Source organism: Magnolia sinica, chromosome 2, assembly GCF_029962835.1.
Source record: "Magnolia sinica isolate HGM2019 chromosome 2, MsV1, whole genome shotgun sequence".
NCBI lineage: Eukaryota > Viridiplantae > Streptophyta > Magnoliopsida > Magnoliales > Magnoliaceae > Magnolia > Magnolia sinica.
The window spans coordinates 10,694,572-10,717,508 of NC_080574.1; the positions used below are offsets into that span (position 1 = coordinate 10,694,572).

General features: G+C 42.4%; 1 protein-coding gene across 1 annotated transcript; it reads left to right on the plus strand.

Moving 5' to 3' along the window:
* Positions 1–13,126: 13,126 nt before the first annotated feature.
* LOC131234553 (ATP-dependent RNA helicase DEAH11, chloroplastic-like) lies at positions 13,127–22,835 on the plus strand. The gene is made up of 3 exons (XM_058231493.1): positions 13,127–13,963; positions 16,148–19,304; positions 21,172–22,835. Exons 1-3 carry the CDS (start codon positions 13,223–13,225, stop codon positions 22,398–22,400), a joined length of 5,127 nt encoding a protein of 1,708 aa, XP_058087476.1. The 5' UTR covers positions 13,127–13,222; the 3' UTR covers positions 22,401–22,835.
* Positions 22,836–22,937: the final 102 nt, after the last annotated feature.

Consider the following 22,937-nt stretch of genomic DNA (forward strand, 5'->3'; position numbering starts at 1 on the left):
CAAGTGGATTTCTCATAAACATCTAGGTGGGGCCCAACCAGTATCCTTCCGCAGGAACTCTGTACCGAAGGCTTTGGAAGGAAATCCCTGTCTGTATGTTTCTGCTCGTAGCAAGGAAAGGAACCGAATGTCATGATTAATTGACGGTGGTCCCACCAGATGAATTACCCAAATATTTTATATGCCCTTCACGTATGCAGTACGGCGGAAGCGGATTGAGCATCGAGATGTATTTGTGCCCGGGGGTGTGAAGTGCCCACAGAGATGTCTTTGACAAATCTACTCCTTTCATCTGTTTTGAAAGACCTCGTTAGGATAGGATTCTAAAAATCAGGTTTCGTGTGGATGAAGGTCGCGGTGACAGAAGTTTTTTATCAGGATGGTAATTGTTATTACAGTTTATCTGAGTGGCAATAACCATTTGAACGGTTTGGATGGCATATAAGCATGATGGTGAGCTCCAGTAAGCTTTCAACAGTGGACATTTCTATTCCCACGTTGGTATGGCCCGCCTAGGTTTTGGATCTTCCGGTTTTTTAGAATCTTGTCCTAGGTCTTTCAAAATAGATGGACCGAGTGGATTTGTCAAGGACGGACGTGGATTGCGTCCTACCCTGCCGGACGGATTATGGTCTGAGCAGGGCTTTGTGGGGCCCACCGTGATGTAAGTGTTTATCCACGCCTTTAATCACTTTTCTCAGATCATTATAAGATATGAGCCAAACACTGAGCAAGGAATAGGGTTTAAATGGACCACAAAGTAGGGATTTAATATCCACCATTAAAAACTTCCTGAGAGCTAAAGAAGTTTCGGATCAAGCTAATATTTGTTTTTTTCACTTCATCCACGTCGACGTGACCTTATTAATAGGTTGGATGATAAAAAAACATCACGGTGGCTCTTATAAAGTTTCCGACGATGGATGTCATTATCACTGCAGCTTCCTCCAATGTGGTCAACTGAAGCACCTATTTTGATTTTACACATATACCTTAAAATGATCTGAGAAAAGTAACGAGGTGGATAAAACACGCCTGTTTGGCCAGGTGCATTAGGTGGTATTAGATGGGATGGTATTCATGATCCCATCTAATACAACTGGTTGATATGTTTGGAATGGAGGATGAAAATCATTTTGAAATTGGTGTCCAAACACTATGGTTATGGGTGAGATTTTGCCATCCCTCTTGATTCTTTGAATCTCACCTCTACAACTTGTAAGGGAAGGGGCCTCCACTCGTGGGTCCCAACTTGATGTGTATGTTTCATCCAAGCTATCCATCCAATTTTCCATTCTGTTTTATCCTTAAAACCTAAAAATGAAGTCTATCCTCATCCTAGGTGGGCCACAGAGACTGAAAAACTCCTACCTCACACTCGCATGCATAGAATTTTATAGTGAGTTTCTACTTATGGGACCCATAATGAGGTAGTTGTTAAATCTACCCCATCCACCTCTTTAGTTAGGTTATTTTGACCACTAGAACCAAAAATCAAGCTAATCCAACCATCAGTGGACCACACTATAGGTGACGGTGGGTTGGTAAGACCCACTCACGTCACTGCTCGCGGAGGTGGAGTGGAGTGTCCCACTCGTGACCCTGCCATGATGTATATGATATATCCACACTGTAAACTAGTTTCTCTATATCATTTTAGGCCATGGGCCAAAAAATGAGGCAGATTCGAGTTTTAAGTGGCTACGTAGAGGGAAATGAACTCCTGCTATTAAAACCTTTCAAGGCTCTCTGTGGGGTCCCTAATCATCCAAACCAGTCAAAGTTAGGATCCATAAGACCTGCTCGAGCTAACTTACTTGGTGAATGGGTTGGATTGTCCAAATGGAGCCCACCTCGATGGTGACACAAAAAAATATATAAAAATGATTTATACATTTGTAATCCTATGATTTATCATTCCTAAACAAGATTTGGCTCCAATCCCGTTGGATAGAAGTTACTCCCATATCTTCCAAACATGCCGTTAAAAAGCATAGGATACACCCAATTCATACGATACCTTACACATGCACGCGTTTAATGCTACTTTTTCAAATTCCATCCAGCTTAAACCCACCTAATGCAGGTGGCCAAACGGGCCCTTACACCTCGGGCGTGTGTTAGACTCAATCCGCGTCCGTCAAGGACATCTCTTTGGGCCCCACACAGCCCCGGGTGCCCGGGGTCACAGGCAATCCGCTTCCGGGTGGCGCGAATCCACTATCCCGTATCCCAAGTAAGAGAGATTGCCCGAGATATTCGAGGAATACGAGGAACCAATGGTACTCCGCAAGAGTATCTAAAATACTATACACATGCGTGCCTCGGTCGTTCTTGTCCGGTAAATATTTAGATGGAAATGATTGTAGATTCACCGTAAACGTGGGACATAACTTAAGGTCACGCTGGAATCATGGTCCTACAGAGAGGATCAACCGACATTCTCCTGTCAATTTGAACCATTTATTTTCAACCAATTAATTGATTGGCACAGATATCTTTCCAACTATTCTAAATTTGTGAAATGTTTGGATGACCCATCATCAAATCTGAGATCCTTAAATTGAACAGTCTTGATTGAATGTAATTCATCTATACTTACAAAATATTCATGCATGTGTATGATTAATCATAAACTTGACGATTGACCCCTTATTATTTATAGGAATAAAAACCGACGTTTCGCTTTCGACGTGGGAGATGAAACAGTTGGAATACTACGGAGCCATATCTCACCGCAAGGACATTAATTGCCTGTAACCCAAAGCTTTGCGGGACTCAACAAAATGTCTCCGTTATATCCGCTCCGTCCATCCGTTTCGTCAGCTCATTTTATAACATTAAATATTAAGAAGATTCAAAACTAAAGTGGACCACATGAGTGATAATTGAACTTCTACCGTTGAAACCTTAGTGAGGTCAAATAAATCTTGGAACATAGTTATATTTGTGTTTTCCCTTCATCTAGTTAGGACTTCCGAGTCACTTTATGAACGGGTTGGATGATATCTAAGCGTAACGGTGGACCCGAGAAAGGCTCAAATTCAAATTGGGTTTCTTCATCCCCTGTTTCCTGTTGTAATGACCCACTTCAAGTTCCTCAACGGATCGACGAGTGGATATAAAAAAAATACATCGTGGTGGGCCCCACGGAGCAAAGGTTACAGACAAGTCGCATCTGCACAGTACACGTGGTAGGGTGATGCATCAACGTGAGCCGTCGATATAGTTATAAAGATCGCCATGTGTGGTATATGACATTTTTTTCCATTTCTTTCTTTTCTTTACTGTAACGGAAGTTTCCCTTTGAAAACTAGTGATCAGATGCTAGGATTATATTATCGATGTTTTCTTTGTATCAGGCTCCATCCAAAGCACGAAAAACGCTATGGACGGTCCCGATTGACAATCCACACATACCACGTCTTCTTTGAACATATCACTCTACCGAATCCCGGTTCTGCCTACTCTACTGTTTAAAACGTTTCCTTCAATGCTGCAATGCGGGAGCACCAAAGAATCTCTGTCGTACACGTAGCACTTGTGCCACCATGGTCAGAACAGTTGATTTGGTTGGCCACCATGTAGATGGGCCATACCCTAAAAATCAAGAATGGACTAATGCCAAAAAGAGGCGGTTTACAGAGAACAGAACAACGGTCTATATTCAGAAGGCAAAGCTAACAAGAGAAGGTCATAGACTCGTAGGATGCTCAAAGGAGTCTGAAAAGTGAGGTCCGTGGTTCCGTAAGCCAGACCATCAGTCCTTGTCTTCTGATCAAGGATGGACCCTATCTAGAAAATTTCCTTGATAGGACAATCCTAGCCATTGAATATGGGACTAGAATTAGACATGTCATACCCCAGAAATACAAAAACAGACCTCATTCAACTGAAAAACGTTCCATATCATTGGCCACGATTTACGAATCAAAGAGATGTTTACAACATGGTCCCCCCATTGTGGAAGCAGCATATGAATAATCAAAGTTACAAAACCGTTGGGTTCAAGTTGTTAGAAGGTAAATTGGGCAGAGTTTACAACAGTTAGACTAACCTAAAACTCAAGTGGGCCACACCACCAGTAAAACATTGGAGATGGGAGACACCGATTAGGTCAGTGTCGTAGCGATGTGTTGAGCTATATGGGACCTACCGTGATGTATTCGATCTATATTCATGTTGTCCATCTGCTTTGCTAGCTTTTTATTTTTTAACCCAAAAAATAAAGTAGATCCAAAGCTCAAGTGAACTTGGGATAATGAAACTCACCATTGAAACGTTCTTAGGAGCCACTATAATGTTTATTTGTGTTGGATAAGGTCACATGGACCTTGATAAGAGGAAAACACAAATATCAACTTGATTCAAAACTTTCATAGCCCACGAGAAGCTTTTAATTGTGGGTGTTTCAATTACCACATGCTCCTTTAGTGTGTTCTACTTGAGTTTTAGGTATATTTAATTTTTTATGTTCATGCACTAAAATGAGCTCAAGAAACAGATTGACAGTATGGATATAAAACACATACATCAATATGACTTTACAATGCCCAACACAACACCAACGCCACTTGATCTATGTCAAGACGCTTGCCATTAAAATCTTGGGCATGTAATGATATGTTTATATGCCATCCAATTCATTTATAAGATGAGTCATGCCACGAGGAAAGGAATACTTGTTTCCAAACTCCAGTGGGCCTAAGAGAGTACTAAAAGCTAGAATACCCATTCTCCATTCACTCTAGTATATACCCTATTAAGTTTCAGATCAGCAAGATAAACCCTAACCTGAGTTGTTACAAATGATGAAAGTAATGAATGTCACGCAAACACAATGGTGGCCTTGAAACTGGATTCAGTGAGGATAAGGAAATACCAAGTTGGGTAAGGCCCTGACATAGAAGGATTTGATTAGTCCAGCCCATGTAACTTGGGTCGAGTACATATTTGGTATCAACTTTCAAACATGCGTTTTTATGACTTCCATCTCTTATGGTAGTCTATAGTCCAATCAATTCCTGCTACATCAGAACCTTGCTTCACCGCTGGTTTCGGTGGCCTAACAAAACTTTTTGTTGCTGAAACTCCAGTGTTGGAGAATTGGATGGGCGGAGAGCGGATGCTACTTGCTTTGAACGCGGGTTATAGCAAATACTCTCTAAAAAAACTGAGCTTTATAAGGTTAACTTGAATTTTGTATAATATCCACTATGTAAATCCATTTCACTGTATTATCATAGAATATTAGTCTGAACATATGGGAGAAAATAGACACCATTGAATGCTATCATTGGACCCTTCTTATGACGTGGTTACCACCTAGATGGAGGGGAAAACACAAAACCAACGTGATCTAAAACTTATCTCACCTCAATCAGGTTTAGGTGGTGGGTGTTAAATCTCCACTAATTATTTTGGTTTGGCCCGCATGAGCTTTGAATTTGTCTTATATTTGAGATCATGCCTTGAAATGATTTGGAAAAACAGATGAACAGAGGAAATATAAGACAAACATCATGGTGTGCCCTATGAAGCTTGGCATTATATGGCAAATTGCATGGTTTGCTTTTAACCGGCCCTGTAACCTTCTTAACATAGATCCATGATAACATGCTGGGTGCGCTTATCATTTGGAATCCTACTGTGGAAAGTAAGATGCCTGCCTTTTTACCTACGCTGGCGGCATCTAAGAAATGTGGGGCTTAGGCAGCTTTGCATCAAGATTTGACAACTCAATTAAGAATTTGATGAAAAAGCATCATGCACCGCTTAAGTTAAGGTCTTTAATTTAAAAAGCAAAAGCATAATTTTGTGTAGAGAAATCTTTACTTCTCAAGGGTGTTCACTTCTAAACAGTATCATGTTGCTTTTCCTTGGACCGTTCCAAGGGCCTGTTTGGTAGCGTGGATTTGAAACCCCCTAGATTCAGAACCCCTGAATCTGAAATCCTTGGACCATTCTAAGGGCCTGTTGTGTTTGGCAGTCTAGATTGAGAGTTAACTTTAATCCAAAAGTAGCTATTCATAGTATATTTGTAGGGGTTTGAATTTAATTACTAAATCAACTTTAATATTTCTTATTAGTGAACTTATGTAATTTTTGACACAACAGTTATAATAAGCCCACTTAAATATATACTTTGCCAAAAAAATGATGAAATTTCAAGTCTTGGATGGGCCACAAGTACAAGATCACGTTCGAGTGATTAACTGACAATTTTTAGCCGTTGATTTACATGGACAATGTTTGGACGGTGTTGATCATTATATTAAAGTAATTATAGTGATGCAATTGATAATCTAGTTATTTTAGGATATCACCAGTGGGCCATGTGTTCAATAGATTAATAGTCTAGTAATACACATGTTACACATGAAACTATGGGAATGATTTTAGATGTAACCAAGGTCTCACCTTGGATTTGAAACCCCCTTGTTGAGGGGATTTGAAACCCCCAAGCCTGGATTTGAAACCTGGTTACACAGATCATCTGTGATTTAAGGCTATGTGGCCCGGTTTCAACACAATGTTGGTGTTATATCCATTCTGTCTCTCTATCTCATCAACTCATTTTAGGACATGCATGAGCCTAAAGAAGAGAGATCCAAAATTCAATTGGGCCATACCACGTGAAAACAGTGAGGGTTAGTGTTCAAGTCCCTTGGTATACATTGATAGGCCGTCCTATAACACCTCAGCTTTTTGATCAAGTGATGAACTGACATGGTATCATAGCAGAAGAACATTTCTCTCACTGGGGCTGTGTCCGGTGTGAGTTGGTTGTTTATGTACATTGATACCCCCATCCTGTAACGGCTTAAGCTCTTCAAACCCCACAAAGGATTAATTCAGTGGTTGTCATTCAATTCTTACTCATGTGGTCCACTTGAGTTTTGGGTATCCCTCATGTCCTAGAATGAGCTCATGAACGGATGTATAGAGTAGCCATAACCTAGCCTTAGGTGTGAGGGAAGCCACGTAACATGCGTGCAGACTTGGAAGGCAGGGGTAAGAAGGTGAGGCCTACCCTGAGGCATGGGTTGTATATCCACACATGATCCTACGCCTTCGACCTCATGGGAACTTTTCATGAGGTCGAGCTGTGTGGGCCCTACCATGATGTGTGTCGAACATCTACCCCATCAGTCAGAAGATGCACCATTCCATGGTGGGCCTCGGGCTTAAAAATTAAGTCAATCCGTGACTTGTGTGGGCCACACCACATACAAAAGTTGAGAGGGGTTACCCTCCATTAAAACATTTATAATCATTTATTGGCCCCATTGATATGTGGTCACAAATTCAGTCCATTCATTATATGTGTCCCACTTGGAAGAGGGGTGGAAGAGGGGTCAGACCAAGTTTTCGACGCATCCAAATTTTAGGTGGGCCCTACCAAGTGCTTTTATCTATTTGGACCGAACCCCACCTCCCACCAACCGCCCCCCCCCCCATGAAGTCGAGCTGCGTGAGCCCATTGTGATGCATGTTGTTAGATGCACCATTCCATGGTGGACCTCGGTCTTAAAATTCAAGTCAATATGTGACTTGTGTGGGTCACACCACATACAAAAATTGAGAGGGGTTACCCCTCCATTAAAACATTCATAATCATTTGTTGGGCCCACCGAGATGTGGTTCACAAATCCAGCCCATCCATTATGTGTGTCCCACTTGGATGAGGGGTCAGACCAAGTTTCAGAGACATCCAAATTTTAGGTGGGCCCCACCAAGTGCTTTTATATGTTTTAGGCATGTCTTCACATGATTTTAGATGGTATGGCCCACTTGAGTTCCGTATACGACTGATTTTTGGGATATCCCATAATTTAAAGGGGACCCATCAAATGAACGATGTTGATGTTCAACATGCATCACGGTGGGACCCACACAACTCGTCCTTATGGAAGTTCCCATGAGCTCCACCGTATAGAACCTTTTTCATATATATATATATATATATATATATATATATATATATTAAAAGGTACTATCTCTCGAGCTCACGATAAGCTCCCATGAGGTTGACATGTGTGGGCCCCACCGTGATGCGTGTCGACCATCAATACCGTGCATTTGATGGGTCCCCTTTAAATTATGGGATATCCCAAAAATCAGCTGTATACAGAACTCAGGTTGGCCATACCATCTAAAATCATGTGAAGACACCGTTAAAACATATAAAAACACTTGGTGGGGCCCACCTGAAATTTGCATGCGTCTGAAACTTGGTCTGAACCCTCATCCAAGTGGGACACACATAATGGATGGGATGGATTTGCAAACCACATCTTGGTGGGCCCAAAAAATGGTTATGAATGTTTTAATGGTGCACGGCCCCTCTCCACTTCTATATGTAGTGTGGCCCACACAAGTCATGAATTGACTTGATTTTTGAGACCTAGGCCCACGATGGAATGGCGCACCTGACTGATGGGGTAGATGTTCGAAACGCATCACGGTGGGGCCCACACAGCTGGACCTCATGGGACAGACTCGTGAGGTCGAGCACATGGTACCTTTTCCCATATATATATATATAGCAGAACGCTCACCTGAGAACCAGTTCGCACGGACTACCTACGAACTTTTTTGAGAACTCATCATATCTGATGATTCTTGAAAATCTGAACGGTCCACATGAAGAAGAACCTCATGAAACCCCCTGATACCAATTTTTACTTTGAACCAAAACTTTAGTGGGCCATAAAAATGCAAACAATTTCTTCCCTTGATTTGAATTTCTCTTTACTATGGCCCACCAGAATCTTAGATTAGGTTGAAAATTCACCCCCTAAGGTTTCATGGGATTCTGCATCTTATGGACCGTTCGGATTCGACACCCATGACATGTGTGGAAAGGTGCACACGTGCATAGGTGCGTAGGAGAGCATGCCTCTCTCTCTCTCTCTCTCTCTCTCTCTACAGGGAAAAGGTACTATGCGCTCGACCTCACGAGTCCGTCCCATGAAGTCCAGCTGTGTGGGCCCCACCGTGATGCATTTCGAACATCTACCCCATTAGTCAGATGCACCATTCCATCGTGGGCCTAGGTCTCAAAAATCAAGTCAATCCGTGACTTGTGTGGGCCACAATATATACAGAAGTGGAGAGGGGCCGTGCACCATTAAAACATTCATAATCATTTTTTGGGCCCACCGAGATGTGGTTTGCAAATCTAGCCCATCCATTATGTGTGTCCCACTTGGATGAGGGTTCACACCAAGTTTCAGACGCATGCAAATTTCAGGTGGGCCCCACCAAGTGCTTTTATATGTTTTAATGGTGTCTTCACATGATTTTAGATGGTATGGCCCACCTGAGTTCCGTATATGGCTGATATTTGGGATATCCCATAATTTAAAGGGGACCCATCAAATGCACGGTGTTGATAGTCGACATGCATCACGGTGGGGCCCACATGGATCAACCTCACGGGAGCTTATCGTGAGGTTGAGCGCATAGTACCTTTTCCTATATATATATATATATATATATATATATATATATATATATATAGGGAAAATGTACCGTGTAAAGTGGATTACGCTACTGAGTAACTTAGTACGCTAAGTGTACTAGTAAATTCTGTGGGGTCCACTGTGATTTATGTATTTTATCCGCTTTGTCCATCCATTTTTACAGATAATTTTAGGGTTCGAGCCTAAAAACTAAGTATATCCAAACCTCAAGTGTACCACACCATAGGAAACAGTGTGAATTGAGCATCTATCGTTGAATATTTCTTGGCGGCCATTGAAGTTTTGGATCAAACTTGTATTTGTGTTTTCCTTTCATCCATGTTTGTGTGATCTTATGAACAGGTTGGATAAGAAATAAACATCATTGTGGGCCCTAGTTAGGTTTCAATGGTGGAAGTCATTATTCCAACTGTTTCCAAGTGGTATAGTCTACTTGATTTTTGGGTATGCTTAAATTTTGGTCTCAACCCCTACAATAAGATGGAAAAACAGATGGACGGCATGGATAGACCAAATACATTTGCAGTGGGCCAACAAAGTTTACTAGTACGATAACAGCATAGTGAGTAACTCAGGACGCAATCCGATTTCACAAAATACGAACCATTAGGAAAATCCAACATGTTGCAATCTAATAAGACCCGAAAATCCTACTCGTTGCAATCAAATTGGACCATATCATCACAAAATAGAAACCATCAAGATGTTCCTTCTTGTGGCAAGTAGAGGGTCCGGATTCACAAATTACACATCACGGTGAACACCACAGTCAGCGTGAGTGTGTGGGGTGTGTGTGCGTGTGTTTTTTTTTTTTTTTTTAAAGCCTTGTCGTGTCGGTTAAGGCGGGAACGCACCTAATCCATTTGGCCTAGTCCGCGGCCGAGCGATTAGGCATTACCCACGTCAGTGGTGCTAGCATGACCGTAGGGCCTACTTGACCAATTTGTTATATATCCACCCAGATAGACCAGACTACATGATGCAGTGGTGGTTTAATGCCCGTCATTAAAAACTACTTAGGGCACAACTTAATGTTCATATTCTATCTACTCTGTTGATGAAATCAAACAAATTTGAAATAAGGGAGAATACAAAGATACGCATGATCCAAAGCTTTAATGCTCTATGATAAGTTTTTAATGGTCGATCACCACAGTTTATAGTGGCGCAATTCACTTGAGATTTGGATTTACTTAAGCGCGTGTTTGGCTGGGTGGATTGGAAGGGATTGAATGGTATTAGGGTGGATGGCATGGATTTCAAGGTAATGATGGTGTTGTCGATGGATTGTCCTAAGATCTGGGGATTGATATATCGTGTCCGTTTGGCAAGCCCGGCCAATCCCAGGATTAAACCTTCCCATCCCTTCCAATCCCTCGAACCAAACCAACGGATTAGGGTGGATTGGATGAGATTTAAAGGTAATAATGGTGTTGTCGGTGGATTGTCTTAAGATCCATGGGATTGCTATATCCCGGGATCAGATCACCCAGTCTGTTTGGCATGCCTGGCCAATCCCGAGATTTAACTTCCAATCCCTTCCAATCCGCCTGGCCAAACAAGCCCAAGTTTTGAAATTAAGTTATTTAATGATATGAAAAAAAAAAAAAAAAAAACAAATGAAGTAATTAGATATACAACAAACTCATCAATATGGCCCTCCGCGTAGGACTTGGATGATCCGTGCTCGAAAATCTAAGTGGGTCCGATTACTGTGCATGTGTTTTATCCACGCAGTCCACTCATTAAAAAAAAAAAAAAAAAAAACTCATGGTAGGAAATAGACGGAAAAATGAGGTAAATCCATAACTAAGGTGGAGTAGATCACAAGAAATGGTGGTGATTAAATGGCCACCATTACGAATTTATTAGGTGCACAATAATATTTATTTTCCATCTAACATGTTGATTAGGCCACAGACTTGAATGGGAAAAATACAACTATCCGCTTATCCAAAACTTTCGTAGCCCCAAAAAGCTTTTAAAAAACTTACCACTGTTTTCTACGGTGTGGTTCACCTGAGATTTGTATCTGCCTTATTATTTCCTCGGAACCTTAAAATGATATCTAGAAATGGATGAACGCTGAAAATACATACATCATCATGGGGCTCACAGAGCATTTCCATCACCGACTATCATGGACGTCGGTATTGGACGTGGATTACGTCTTGGCCCATTACCGTCTAGGCAGGGCTCCGTGGGATCCACCGTGATGTAAGTGTTTTATCCATGCTGTTTATAGTTTTTCTCAGATCATTTTAAGGTATGAGATAAAAAAAGAGGCAGTAAAAAGGCTTAAGTGGACCACAAATTTGGGATTGAACGTCCATCATTAAAAAATTCTTGTGAGTTGGAGAAATTTCGGATCAAACTGATATTTGTTTTTTTGCTTCATCCACATCTACGTGACCTTATGAATAGGTTGGATGGTAAAAAAAAAATAATCACGGTGGCCCTTAGAAAGGTTTCAACTGTGAGTGTCATTATCATTGCAATTTTCTTTGATGTGGTCCACTGGAGCAGTGAAACTACTTAATTGTTCTATACATTAAAATGAAATGAGAAAAATGATTAATGGCATGGATAAAATACTTACATCACGGTGGGCCCACAGAGTCGGTACTCAAAGGGATTCTAGGTGGGGCCCACTGTGATGTTTGTGAGAAATCTAATCGATCCATTCATTTTTTCTTGATCTCATTTTAGGACATTTGGCAAAAAAAATTAATGGATCCAAAACTCAAATGGTCAACACGAGAGGAAACAGTGAGTGGGATTTACTGACAACCGTTGAAATATTTATATGCCCGTGAAAGTTTTGTATTGGTCTAAATTTTTGTAGTTTTTACTCCATCCCAATAAAAATGGCCTTATAAACAGTTTGGATTGCATATACACATCAAATTGGAGCCTATGAAGGTCTCAACGGTGGGAATTCCTTTCCCCACTGTTTCATAATAAGAAGGTTGAGTAACCTTCTTATTTGTAGCATGTCATGAAATGAAATGAGGTCGAAAAATGGATGGACGGGTATTTTTCATAGACGTCACCGTGGATCCCGCCTCCCATTTAACTTCCTGTGGAAGGTTTTGGCAGGCAGGAAATCCGCGTCCGAGTACGTCTGTATATACGGGACAGGGATTGCGTACTACCCCGCCCGTCCCTAGCTCCGAACGGGCAGGTCTGCGGGCGGGCCCACCGTGATGTATCTGTACATCCAAGCCGTCTATCCCTTTTCTCAGATTATTTTAAGAAATCAAATAAAAAATGAGGCATATCCAACGATCAAATGGACCACACCACAGATAGCTCTAGCATTTAATGGAACTGACATTTAATGATTTGTGCATTTTAACGCAACTAAGCTTATTATTTGGTGTGGTCCACTTGATCGTTGGATCTGTCGCATTTTTTTTAATGCCGAAAACTAATCTGAGAAAAGGGATTGACGGCTTGGATGTACAGATACATCACGGTGGGCCCACCCACAGACCTGCCCGTTCGGGGCTAGGGACGGGCGGGGTAGGACGCAATCTGCGTCGGCACATACTGTGCCACGTGTACGGTTGAGGAGGTAACGGCATTAAACATGCCGAGCGCGGCATTGCATCTTTCCAATACTACAAAGACTTCTAACAACTGCAAGTCTGCGACTGTTCTTCTTCTCCCTCCCTTTTTATCCCAAAAGTCTATTTTATTCTTCTTTCATTTCAAAATTCTATGAAGAGGACATGGAAGGAGTAAAGCAAAAGATGAGGAGACAGCTCTGGATTCCCACCCGTCCCAACTTCGCCGTCGAACTCCACTCCGGCCTCCGGTCTTTCTCCAAATCCGACTTGGATACCCTTATCTCCGGCTGCCCTTCCCTTCCCGATCACTCCGTCTTCCTCCCATCCGGCCCCGTCGCTGCCCGTCTCTTTTTTCGGCAATGGCACGACGCCTTGGATGCCGTTGCCTTCTTCTGGGCCCGCTGCCTCGACGGGTCCCACCACCTAACCCCCACCGTCCGATCAATGCTATCCGTCCCCTCCGACAGCGACGAACTCGCCTCCCGCCTCAAGGAGCTATTCGCCGCCCGAGCCCGCGACCTTCTGGAAAGCGAGTCAGTACACCGGTGGCGGAAGAAGATCGAACGGCTGACGGAAGAGATTATACAAATTTCGACGGCTCTGCGGAACCTGAACCATGTGGAGGTATTCACTAGCCGCCAGCAGAAGAAGCGGGGGTTGGTAGCCGAGAGGGAGCAGATTGAGAAGAGATTAGAGGAATTCAAGGCCGCGATGTACTGTATCCTGGTGCAGCTCGATGGAACTAGGTGGGAGGAAGAAGAGTTGGAGGTTTTCGGGTTTGGGGGTGATTTGGACTGGGAACGGATTCATCATGTAATGGCTCGGGAGTGCCGGAGGCTCGACGAGGGCCTCCCAATTTACAGCTATCGGCAGGAGATCCTACGGCAGATACATTGCCGGCAGGTATGGTTCATATCATATCAATTTGATATTTTGAAGAGAAAGAACTGTCATTTGATTCTGGAGTAGTTACTTATAGAGGGGGACTTTCTATCTATTCTCTTCATGGAGTGGGTCCGGCTCCGTAGATCAGTGGTAAACAGGCTCTGTTTGAATACAGATCATGGGATCGAGTGCCTTTGTGGTGTGGGTGGGTCGGTGGGCTTTTTTGGAAAAAAAATCACTTCATGGAGTTCCTTGGGTTGTACTTGTTGCGCTTGAGTAGGTGATCAAATCACCGTTGATTTGGTGGGCCTCCTTGGGTCTGCCTGTATCATGGGAAAAGACCCAATGCTTCCCGAGTCATGGAATTCATGCCTCCATATCATGTATTTTACATGCGACTTGTGTATGATCTGAACCGTGCATCCCGTGGACTATTCCATTTGATTGGCCACTAACCAAAACCTTACACACACACACAGGGTTTTCTTTTGGTGACCATTTGTATGCCACTGATTATAGGTTCATGATCCTCTAGGCAGTTTTTTTTTTTTTTTTTCAAATTTTTTTAATATTAACCATTCACCATTGGACCTACTGAATGAATGATTCTGATCTTGTCCATGTATGCCTAGTTGGTATGAATGCCATTGAGGACGGTTCCTCCCCTGCAATGGAGTAACTGTATCAGCTCTACCAAATCATTCCCATTGAATAAGGAAGAGTTCGACTCTTTCAAGTAGCTGGCTTATTTTAGAGCAATTTTCCAAACTGGTTTTCTAGGCAATCCTTCCGGTCTGTTTAGGTGCCACTTAAAAATGAGTTAATCTCATTTTAGTTAATCTTAATTATGTGTTAGAGATCATATTTCTTATTTTAGTAAGGATTAAAGCTAATCTTGATAACCAACATTCATGATTTCTAATACCTAATTATGATGAACTGAAATGAGATGGCCCTTAAATTCACCTTATATTTCCTACTCTGCTATACATTATGATAATTTGGGAATGCTAATATACCAGATTGATTATAATTGTTTACTTCTCAGCAAGGTTGTTGACATTTATCATGATACAAATTATAATTCATTTAATTCAAATGGAACCAAACCCCATAAAGGCAATGTAGTTCTGCTTTCTCCAATACCTATTTGGGGCGTGCACTATTTTAGGTAACCACAGCTGAGGGGTTCATTTCTTCCCCCAAATGACATTGGTATGCCTTTGAGTTCGACTCAAAGTTATCCCGATGGTGAAATGGGTGAACCTCTTACTATCCACAACAACACGTAGAAATACCAATATGCCCTCTCAAATCTTTAGCTGTCCTTTGTTTTAGTTGTTCTGGGAAAGTTTGCCTCTGGGATTTTTTTTGGACATGTCAGTTTCTTCAAAGTATCATACTAATATGTTGTGATGTTCAAGTCTTACATTCAATGTTAATAGGTGTATGTAGTTCACTGTGTTTGAATCTTTGTGCCTTACCCATCCGAGCTTCAGCATACATCGATGTGTACGGATGTCTGGCATGTTGTCTTACATCTGTCAGTTTTTTGATGATCCATTTCCCTGGATACTAGTGTTCATTTGATTTTGATTGACCATGCATCCTGCAATGACGTTTGAACATCTGTTATGGAACTTTATTTCTTATGTTCTTGAGTGTGTTGTTTGCTTCATAGCCCGGGAATTTAGAGGACAGATGTTTTGAATGTGAAGGACTCTCTCTCTCTCTCTCTCTCTCTCTCTCTCTCTCTCTCTCTTCTTCTTCTTCTTCTTCTTCTTCTTCTTCTTTTTATTTATTTTTATTTTTATTTTTAAATTCTACCTGGTCTATTTGATTAGAGGAGCTATTTGATATTCTGGCATAGCATGGTGGTCTATTTGTATGCATACAGCCACTGTACATATGGCATGCATGTAACTCAACATAAAATTTCAAAATTGTGGGCTCCACTGTAGATGCATGTATTGAGGTTCATGTATATTGAGGTGCCGACCTGTATAGTTGCTGTTTGCATGGGTGTGGATTGTGAAACTCTGGAAGGGTATTGGGGAATTCCTCACTTGTCTATGCATGTCTTCATAATTTGCAAGTTTTCAAGCTTGATTTTGAATTTTCCGACATGCAGTAATGATCTGCAGCAGCTTTGCCGTTCTGGAGGCCAGCCTTTAATCTTTCCTTCTAATATGACTCATGCAGGTAATGATCTTGATTGGGGAGACAGGTTGTGGAAAGAGTACTCAGTTGGTTCAATTTCTTGCCGATTCAAGTCTTGCCACAAGTGGGTCAATCATATGTACGCAGCCCCGCAAAATTGCTGTCATGTCATTGGCACAAAGAATTAGGGAGGAAAGCAATGGTTGTTATGCAGCTAATTCCGTGAGTTATTTTGGGTCATACTCATCTGTTCAGAGACTCGATTCCAAGGTAATATTTATGACGGACCATTGTCTCCTGCAACATTTCATGAATGGTACGAATTTGGATAGCATTTCATACATCATTGTAGATGAAGCTCATGAAAGAAGCTTGAACACTGATCTCCTGTTGGCCTTGGTAAAGAAGTTATTGCTTCAGAGGCTTGATTTAAGGCTTATTATAATGTCTGCAACAGCAGATGCGAGCCAGCTTTCAGACTATTTCTTTGGTTGTGGCACTTTTCTCGTGAAGGGACGAAACTTCACTGTCGACGTTGAGTATGTTCCAAATGCATATGCTGGGAGCTCGTGGGCTGCCATTACAGAAAATAAACTTGGCAGTTGCCCTTCATATGTTTCTGATGTGGTGAAGATGGTGGCTGAGATTCACAGAACGGAGGAAGATGGGGCAATTCTGGTATTCCTGACTTCTCAGTCGGAAGTAGAATGGGCTTGTGAAAAATTTCAGACCCCTTCTGCAGTTGCTCTGCCATTGCATGGAAAACTCTCTTGTGAAGAACAGAGACGTGCCTTTCAGAACTATCAGGGAAAGCGGAAAGTTATTTTTGCCACGAATTTAGCGGAGACATCTCTGACGATTCCGGATATCAAGTATGTGGTTGACTCGGGCATGGTTAAGGAGAGTAGGTTTGAACCTAGCACTGGTATGAATGTTCTTAGAGTTTCCAGAATCAGCCAAAGTTCCGCTTGTCAACGGGCTGGCCGGGCTGGACGAACGGGGCCAGGCAAATGTTACAGACTGTATTCAGAATGCGATTTTCAATCAATGCTGTGCTACCTGGAACCTGAAATTCGTAGAGTTCACCTTGGCATTGCTGTTCTGAGGATTCTTTCTTTGGGAATCGAGGATGTAAGAGATTTTGATTTTGTTGATGCACCTAGCCCAGAGGCAATCAATATGGCAATCAGGAATCTAATTCAGTTGGGTGCTGTTATTTACAAAAACGGTATTTTGGAACTAACTGATATTGGCCGCCCCTTGGTCAGACTGGGTGTTGAACCTCGGCTTGGAAAAATTATTCTTGAAAGCCTTCATTATCGGTTGGGCAGAGAGGGTCTTGTTCTGGCTGCTGTTATGGCAAATGCCAGTAGTATATTTTGCAGAGTCGGTAATGATGAGGAGAAATCTAAATCGGACTGCCTTAAGGTACAGTTCTGCCACCGTGATGGTGACCTTTTCACGCTGCTTTCTGTTTACAAGGAATGGGATGATGAGCCCCAAGAGAGTAAAAACAAATGGTGTTGGAAGAACAGCATCAATGCAAAATCCATGCGGAGATGCAAGGACACTATTCTCGAATTAGAACACTGTCTTCAACATGAACTCCAGATAATTGTTCCGAGTCACTGGAAGTGGAACCAACATGTTCCTACCGTGTATGATAAATTGTTGAAGAAGGTTATAATTTCATCCTCTGCAGAAAATGTAGCTGTGTATTCTGGTTACAGTCGACTTGGTTATGAGGTGGCTCTGACGGGACAGCATGTACAACTCCATCCATCGTGTTCGTTGCTAATATATGGTCATAACCCGAGTTGGGTAGTTTTCGGCGAGCTTCTCTCAATTTCAAAGCAGTATTTGGTTTGTGTAACTGGTATTGACTATGAATGTTTGCTTACACTTCAGCCTCCTCTTCCCTTTGATGTCGCACAGTTGGATAGCCGAAAGATGCAGATGAATGTGATTACTGGAGTCGGTGGCAATCTCTTGAGAAGGTTCTGTGGTAAATCAAACAACAGTTTGCATCGTCTAATTTCACGCATTCAGACAGATTGCATGGACTGTCGAATCGGTATTGATCTTGACTTTAACAAGCGAGAGGTTCACTTATTTGCCTCATCGAAAGACATGCCAGAGGTTTCTAGTATTGTAAATGAGGCCTTGGAGCATGAGAAAGAATGGCTAAGGGATGAATGCATTGAGAAATGCCTATTTCGTGGGGGACCTAATTTCTCTCCGCCTGTGGCGCTATTCGGTGCTGGTGCTGACATCAAGCATTTGGAACTGGAGAAGAGATATCTAACCGTTGAAGTTTTCCATTCAAATGCAAACCTGCTTGAAAACAAGGAACTTCTAATGCTTTTTGGTAAAAGTGCCTCGGGCATAGCTAATTTCCACAAGTATGCAGGCATGGGACAGAGTGGTGACTCAGAAAGGTGGGGAAAGATAACATTCCTTGCTCCTGAATCTGCCGAAGCTGCAGTTAAGCTGAATGGCATAGAATTGCATGGTTCTTTGTTGAAGGTGTTCCCTTCATGGGCCTCCTTTGGGTGTGACGACAAAACGCTCCCATTTCCTGCAGTAAGGGCCAAGGTTAGTTGGCCACGCAGGCATAGTAAGGGAGTTGCGGTGGTCAGATGTGCGAGGCAGGATGTTACTCTTATTCTTAAGGAGTGCTCAACCATGGTGATTGGAGGACGGTTTGTTCGGTGTGAGATTAGCAAGAAATATGAAGATTGTTTTGTCATATGTAGACTGGGTCGAGAAATTACAGAACAAGAAATATCAGATGCTTTGAGAAATGCTACAAATAGGAGAATCATAGATGTTTTCCTTCTAAGAGGTGAAGCTGTCAATCAGCCCTCGGGCATTGCCTGTGAGGATGCGCTTCTTAGAGAAATCGCTCCTTTTATGCCTAGCAAGAATTGCCCTCAGAATCATTGTAGGGTCCAGGTGTTTCCCCCTGACCCAAAGGATTATTCAATGAAAGCATTGATCAGTTTCGATGGGAGTCTGCATCTGGAGGCAGCGAAGGCTTTTCAACACCTAGAAGGGAAAGTGCTTCCTGGTTGTCTTCCATGGCAGAAGATACAGTGCGAGCAGATATTTCACAGCTTTGTATCTTGCCCTACTCCCGTCTACCATGTCATTAAGAAAGAACTGGATATTTTGTTCGATAGCTTCAATCGTCGGAAAGGTACAGTTCTCTCTCTCTCTCTCTCTCTCTCTCTCTCTCTCTCGGAAGGCAATACAAATTTTATTGAAGAAAATAAGACAAAATGGGTGATGATGAGGGATCATCACACCACAATCAGTACAGAAAAATAGACCAAAATGAAGGAGAAGAAAAAATAAAAATAAATCAAAAGAATAGCAGATGAATGGCGTGAGTCACTTGGCACACGTCTTTTCTTGGTTAAAGGGGATTCTTTTCCCTTTCATTTTCTTTCATTAATGTCTTTCAATTTAGTCTTGTTCCTGGTTGCAGAAAATGGTAGTGTTTATTTTTCTGAGTCCATTTCAGTCCTTGCTAATTTTAGTTATTGTGGACTATGGGCCCCTGTTGCTGCTGAAGACGAGTCCGGAGCCATCACTTTTCTGGGTCGGGGCTCTTGCTTCCTGTCAATGGGGATCTATGGTCTTTGCACGACTAAAATTTGTGAGGACTGCCACCTTTTAAAGTTGTCACTGTTATTCTATCTATACTGCCCAGGGCAACTATTTGGTCCTAATGCTACTAGTCAATACAGGTGTTGTCGATGGATTTGGTGGTCCAAGCCATTGATCCGATGAGCCCCACCATGGATGGGGAATGTCCAAATATTTTCCAGACAGGAAGATTCTTACCTTGGCTCATGGCTTATGGAGTACAATAGATGGTTAAAGGCACATACGACAACAATTGTGTATAATGATCAAAGGTTGGACGGATAGGTGCTTTCTAACCTAGATACTTTTTTGAACATCCCATCCACTTTGGGGCCCGTCTGAGCAACAGTATGTATCACCAAATCATGGGCCCACTTGCACAGAATGAGCATGTCAGGACACTTTATGTACTGATGCATCAAGATCTTGTAATCATGGTTCGAAATTTTGTCTGAAGTATGATTTTGACATATGAATTTATCCTGAAATGTGTCTGATAGTTGCAATATATTCCGATATCATTGACCTTTATTTGATATTGAATTCCATTAGAAGTATCTGGGGAGCAATGGTTCATGATACATTCTGACACTGGGTGTTTGTATCTGAATGTAGCAACAATACAAACTGACTTATTTTGATGCTGTCCATATCGGAAGTGAACATTTATATCATATCGCTGGATGGATTTATTGTGATGCATTCTTGATATTTTACAATCCATCCCAATATCTTGAACCTTGCCGATGATCCCTCTAACTGCTAGAGGGTATGGTACGTGCAAGGCACATGTAGAGAGTAGGGAAGAAAGAAAAATGGAGAGAGAATGAGGGAAAGGGTGCGGCTACACACAGAGAGAAAAAGGAAGTAGGGTTTTGACAGTGGGTGACCCATGCCACTTCTTCCAGTGCCGTGACCCACTTGAGCTTTAGATCTGCCTTGTTTTTTAGGCTGGCATCCTAACTGAGCCGGCGCAACAGAGGTACAGTGCGGATGTTGCAGATTCATCACAATGGACCCCACTGAACCCTTGTTGCACTGGCTCCTTGACACTACGATCTTACTTGTGGGCCACACACAAAGAAGAGATGAAGTGGATGCGGGCTGCTCCTAGGAAGTTGTTGGAAGGACAATGATGCCCTTAGGTTGAAGGGATACATGGATGAAAGAACTGAATTTTTTTTCCTGCCCATGACTAATTACAGGAGAAAAGTGTCCAGAAGCTACTCACATTATGTACATCATAGGTTACTTCCATGTGTAGAGATTCATATGTTTTGAAAAAGTTTTAGATAGAAAATCACTTCTCGTTATGTTTGGTCTGGCTTCATTGGAAAACAGAGAATAGCTATTGGATTTCATGAAGTAAAAACAGTCAAGTCTTGACAATATGTGGATGGCTTCTGATTGTGCAGGGTTGTCCTATAATCTGGACAGGACCAACAATGGCTCTTATCGGGTCAAAATATCTTCGAATGCGACGAAAACCATGGCAGAAGTAAGAAAGCCGTTAGAGCAGTTAATGAAAGGGAAGACCATAACTCATGCTAACCTCACTCCAAATGTACTACAGCTGCTATTCTCCCCAGAAGGCATTGGTCTCATGAAGAGGCTGGAACGAGAGACGGGGACATATATCCTGCATGATAAGCAGAACCTGAACATCCGAGTCTTTGGTCCCCCAAAGGAGGTCGCTACAGCAGAGCAGAAGTTGGTGCAGTCCTTGTTGCAACTTCATGAAAGCAAGCAACTCAAAATCCATCTCCGAGGCAGCAATCTGCCACCCAATTTGATGAAAGAGGTGGTTGGAAGATTTGGAGCTGATCTGCATGGGCTCAAGGAGAAGGTGCCAGGGGCGGATTTTGTGCTTGACACTCGCCGCCATGTACTTTCCATTCAAGGAAGCAAGGAACTGAAGCAGAAGGTAGAAGAGATAGTTTTCAAGATGGCACAATCTCCGTGCCATGGGCCCTCTGAGCTGTCAAAAGCAGAAGACACATGTCCGATATGCTTTTGTGAGGTAGAGGATTGCTACCGGCTTGAGGCCTGCGGGCATGGGTTTTGCTATATGTGCTTGGTAGATCAGTGTGAGTCTGCGATGAAAAACCGTGACGGGTTCCCACTCCACTGTGCTTGTGAGGGTTGCAAGAGCCATATTTTGCTCGTGGATTTGAGGTGCCTGTTGTCCAGTGACAAGTTGGAGGAGCTCTTCAGGGCATCGTTGGGGGCATTTGTGGCATCGAGCGGTGGTGTTTACAGGTTCTGCCCATCACCTGACTGCCCTTCGGTGTATCGGGTGGCGGACCCCCATATGGTGGTTGAGCAACCTCCATTTACCTGTGGCGCATGCTTTGTGGAGACATGCACTAAGTGCCATTTGGAATACCATCCATCTGTCTCTTGCGAGAGGTATAGGGAGTTCAAGGAAGATCCAGATGCTTCCCTGACTGAGTGGCGGAAGGGCAAGGATCATGTGAAGAACTGTCCCATTTGTGGCTACACCATTGAGAAGGTAGATGGTTGTAACCATATGGCGTGCAATTGTGGGAAACACATTTGCTGGGTCTGCTTGCAGTGCTTTGATTCAAGTGGTGAATGTTATGGACACTTAAGGATGCACGACATACAATTGGATGAAGCCTAGAATGTGGTAAGTTAGCCATTTAGTATAGCTTTGCCATGCTAACATGAAATATGGGTGTGAGATCCAAGCTGTTCATCAGGGGGACTCATTGTGTGGATGTGCTGGCCCAAAAATTAGGTTGGTTGGGTTACATTTTATGAAACAGATGGATAACTAGTATAAAAAATTGCCCTAGTTTTTCGAGCCATCTGCCTGTTTCTAACATTGGGGTCCTGATGAGTGGACTGGTCTCGTTTTGGGCCGAGGATATCTACATCGTTGGGACCGACCTGATGGAGCTTGGATTTCACACCCATGTTCCATGTCAGCATGGCAAACCTAGTGTTTGTATAATACATATATATTTACTTTCTGTATTATAATACATGTATATAAACTTTCTGTATTATATATGGCTTATTTTTTTGAGTTGTGGTGATGACTCCTTATTGCTCACTTCGATGCTTGCCTGCAACTGTCTTTTCTTTCCTTGTCTTTGTTAAGCAATGCATCATCTAGTATGGTGGAGTTGTATGCCATAGATTGTGTTAGATCTGA

What these genes read in the sequence shown, in the direction of transcription:
- LOC131234553 (XM_058231493.1), top strand. Translation starts at nt 13,223, where the DNA reads ATGGAAGGAGTAAAGCAAAAGATGAGGAGACAGCTCTGGATTCCCACC. An exon ending in GGCAGATACATTGCCGGCAG is followed by an intron (nt 13,964 to 16,147) that starts GTATGGTTCATA and finishes TGACTCATGCAG; the next exon opens with GTAATGATCTTGATTGGGGA. An exon ending in TAGCTTCAATCGTCGGAAAG is followed by an intron (nt 19,305 to 21,171) that starts GTACAGTTCTCT and finishes CTGATTGTGCAG; the next exon opens with GGTTGTCCTATAATCTGGAC.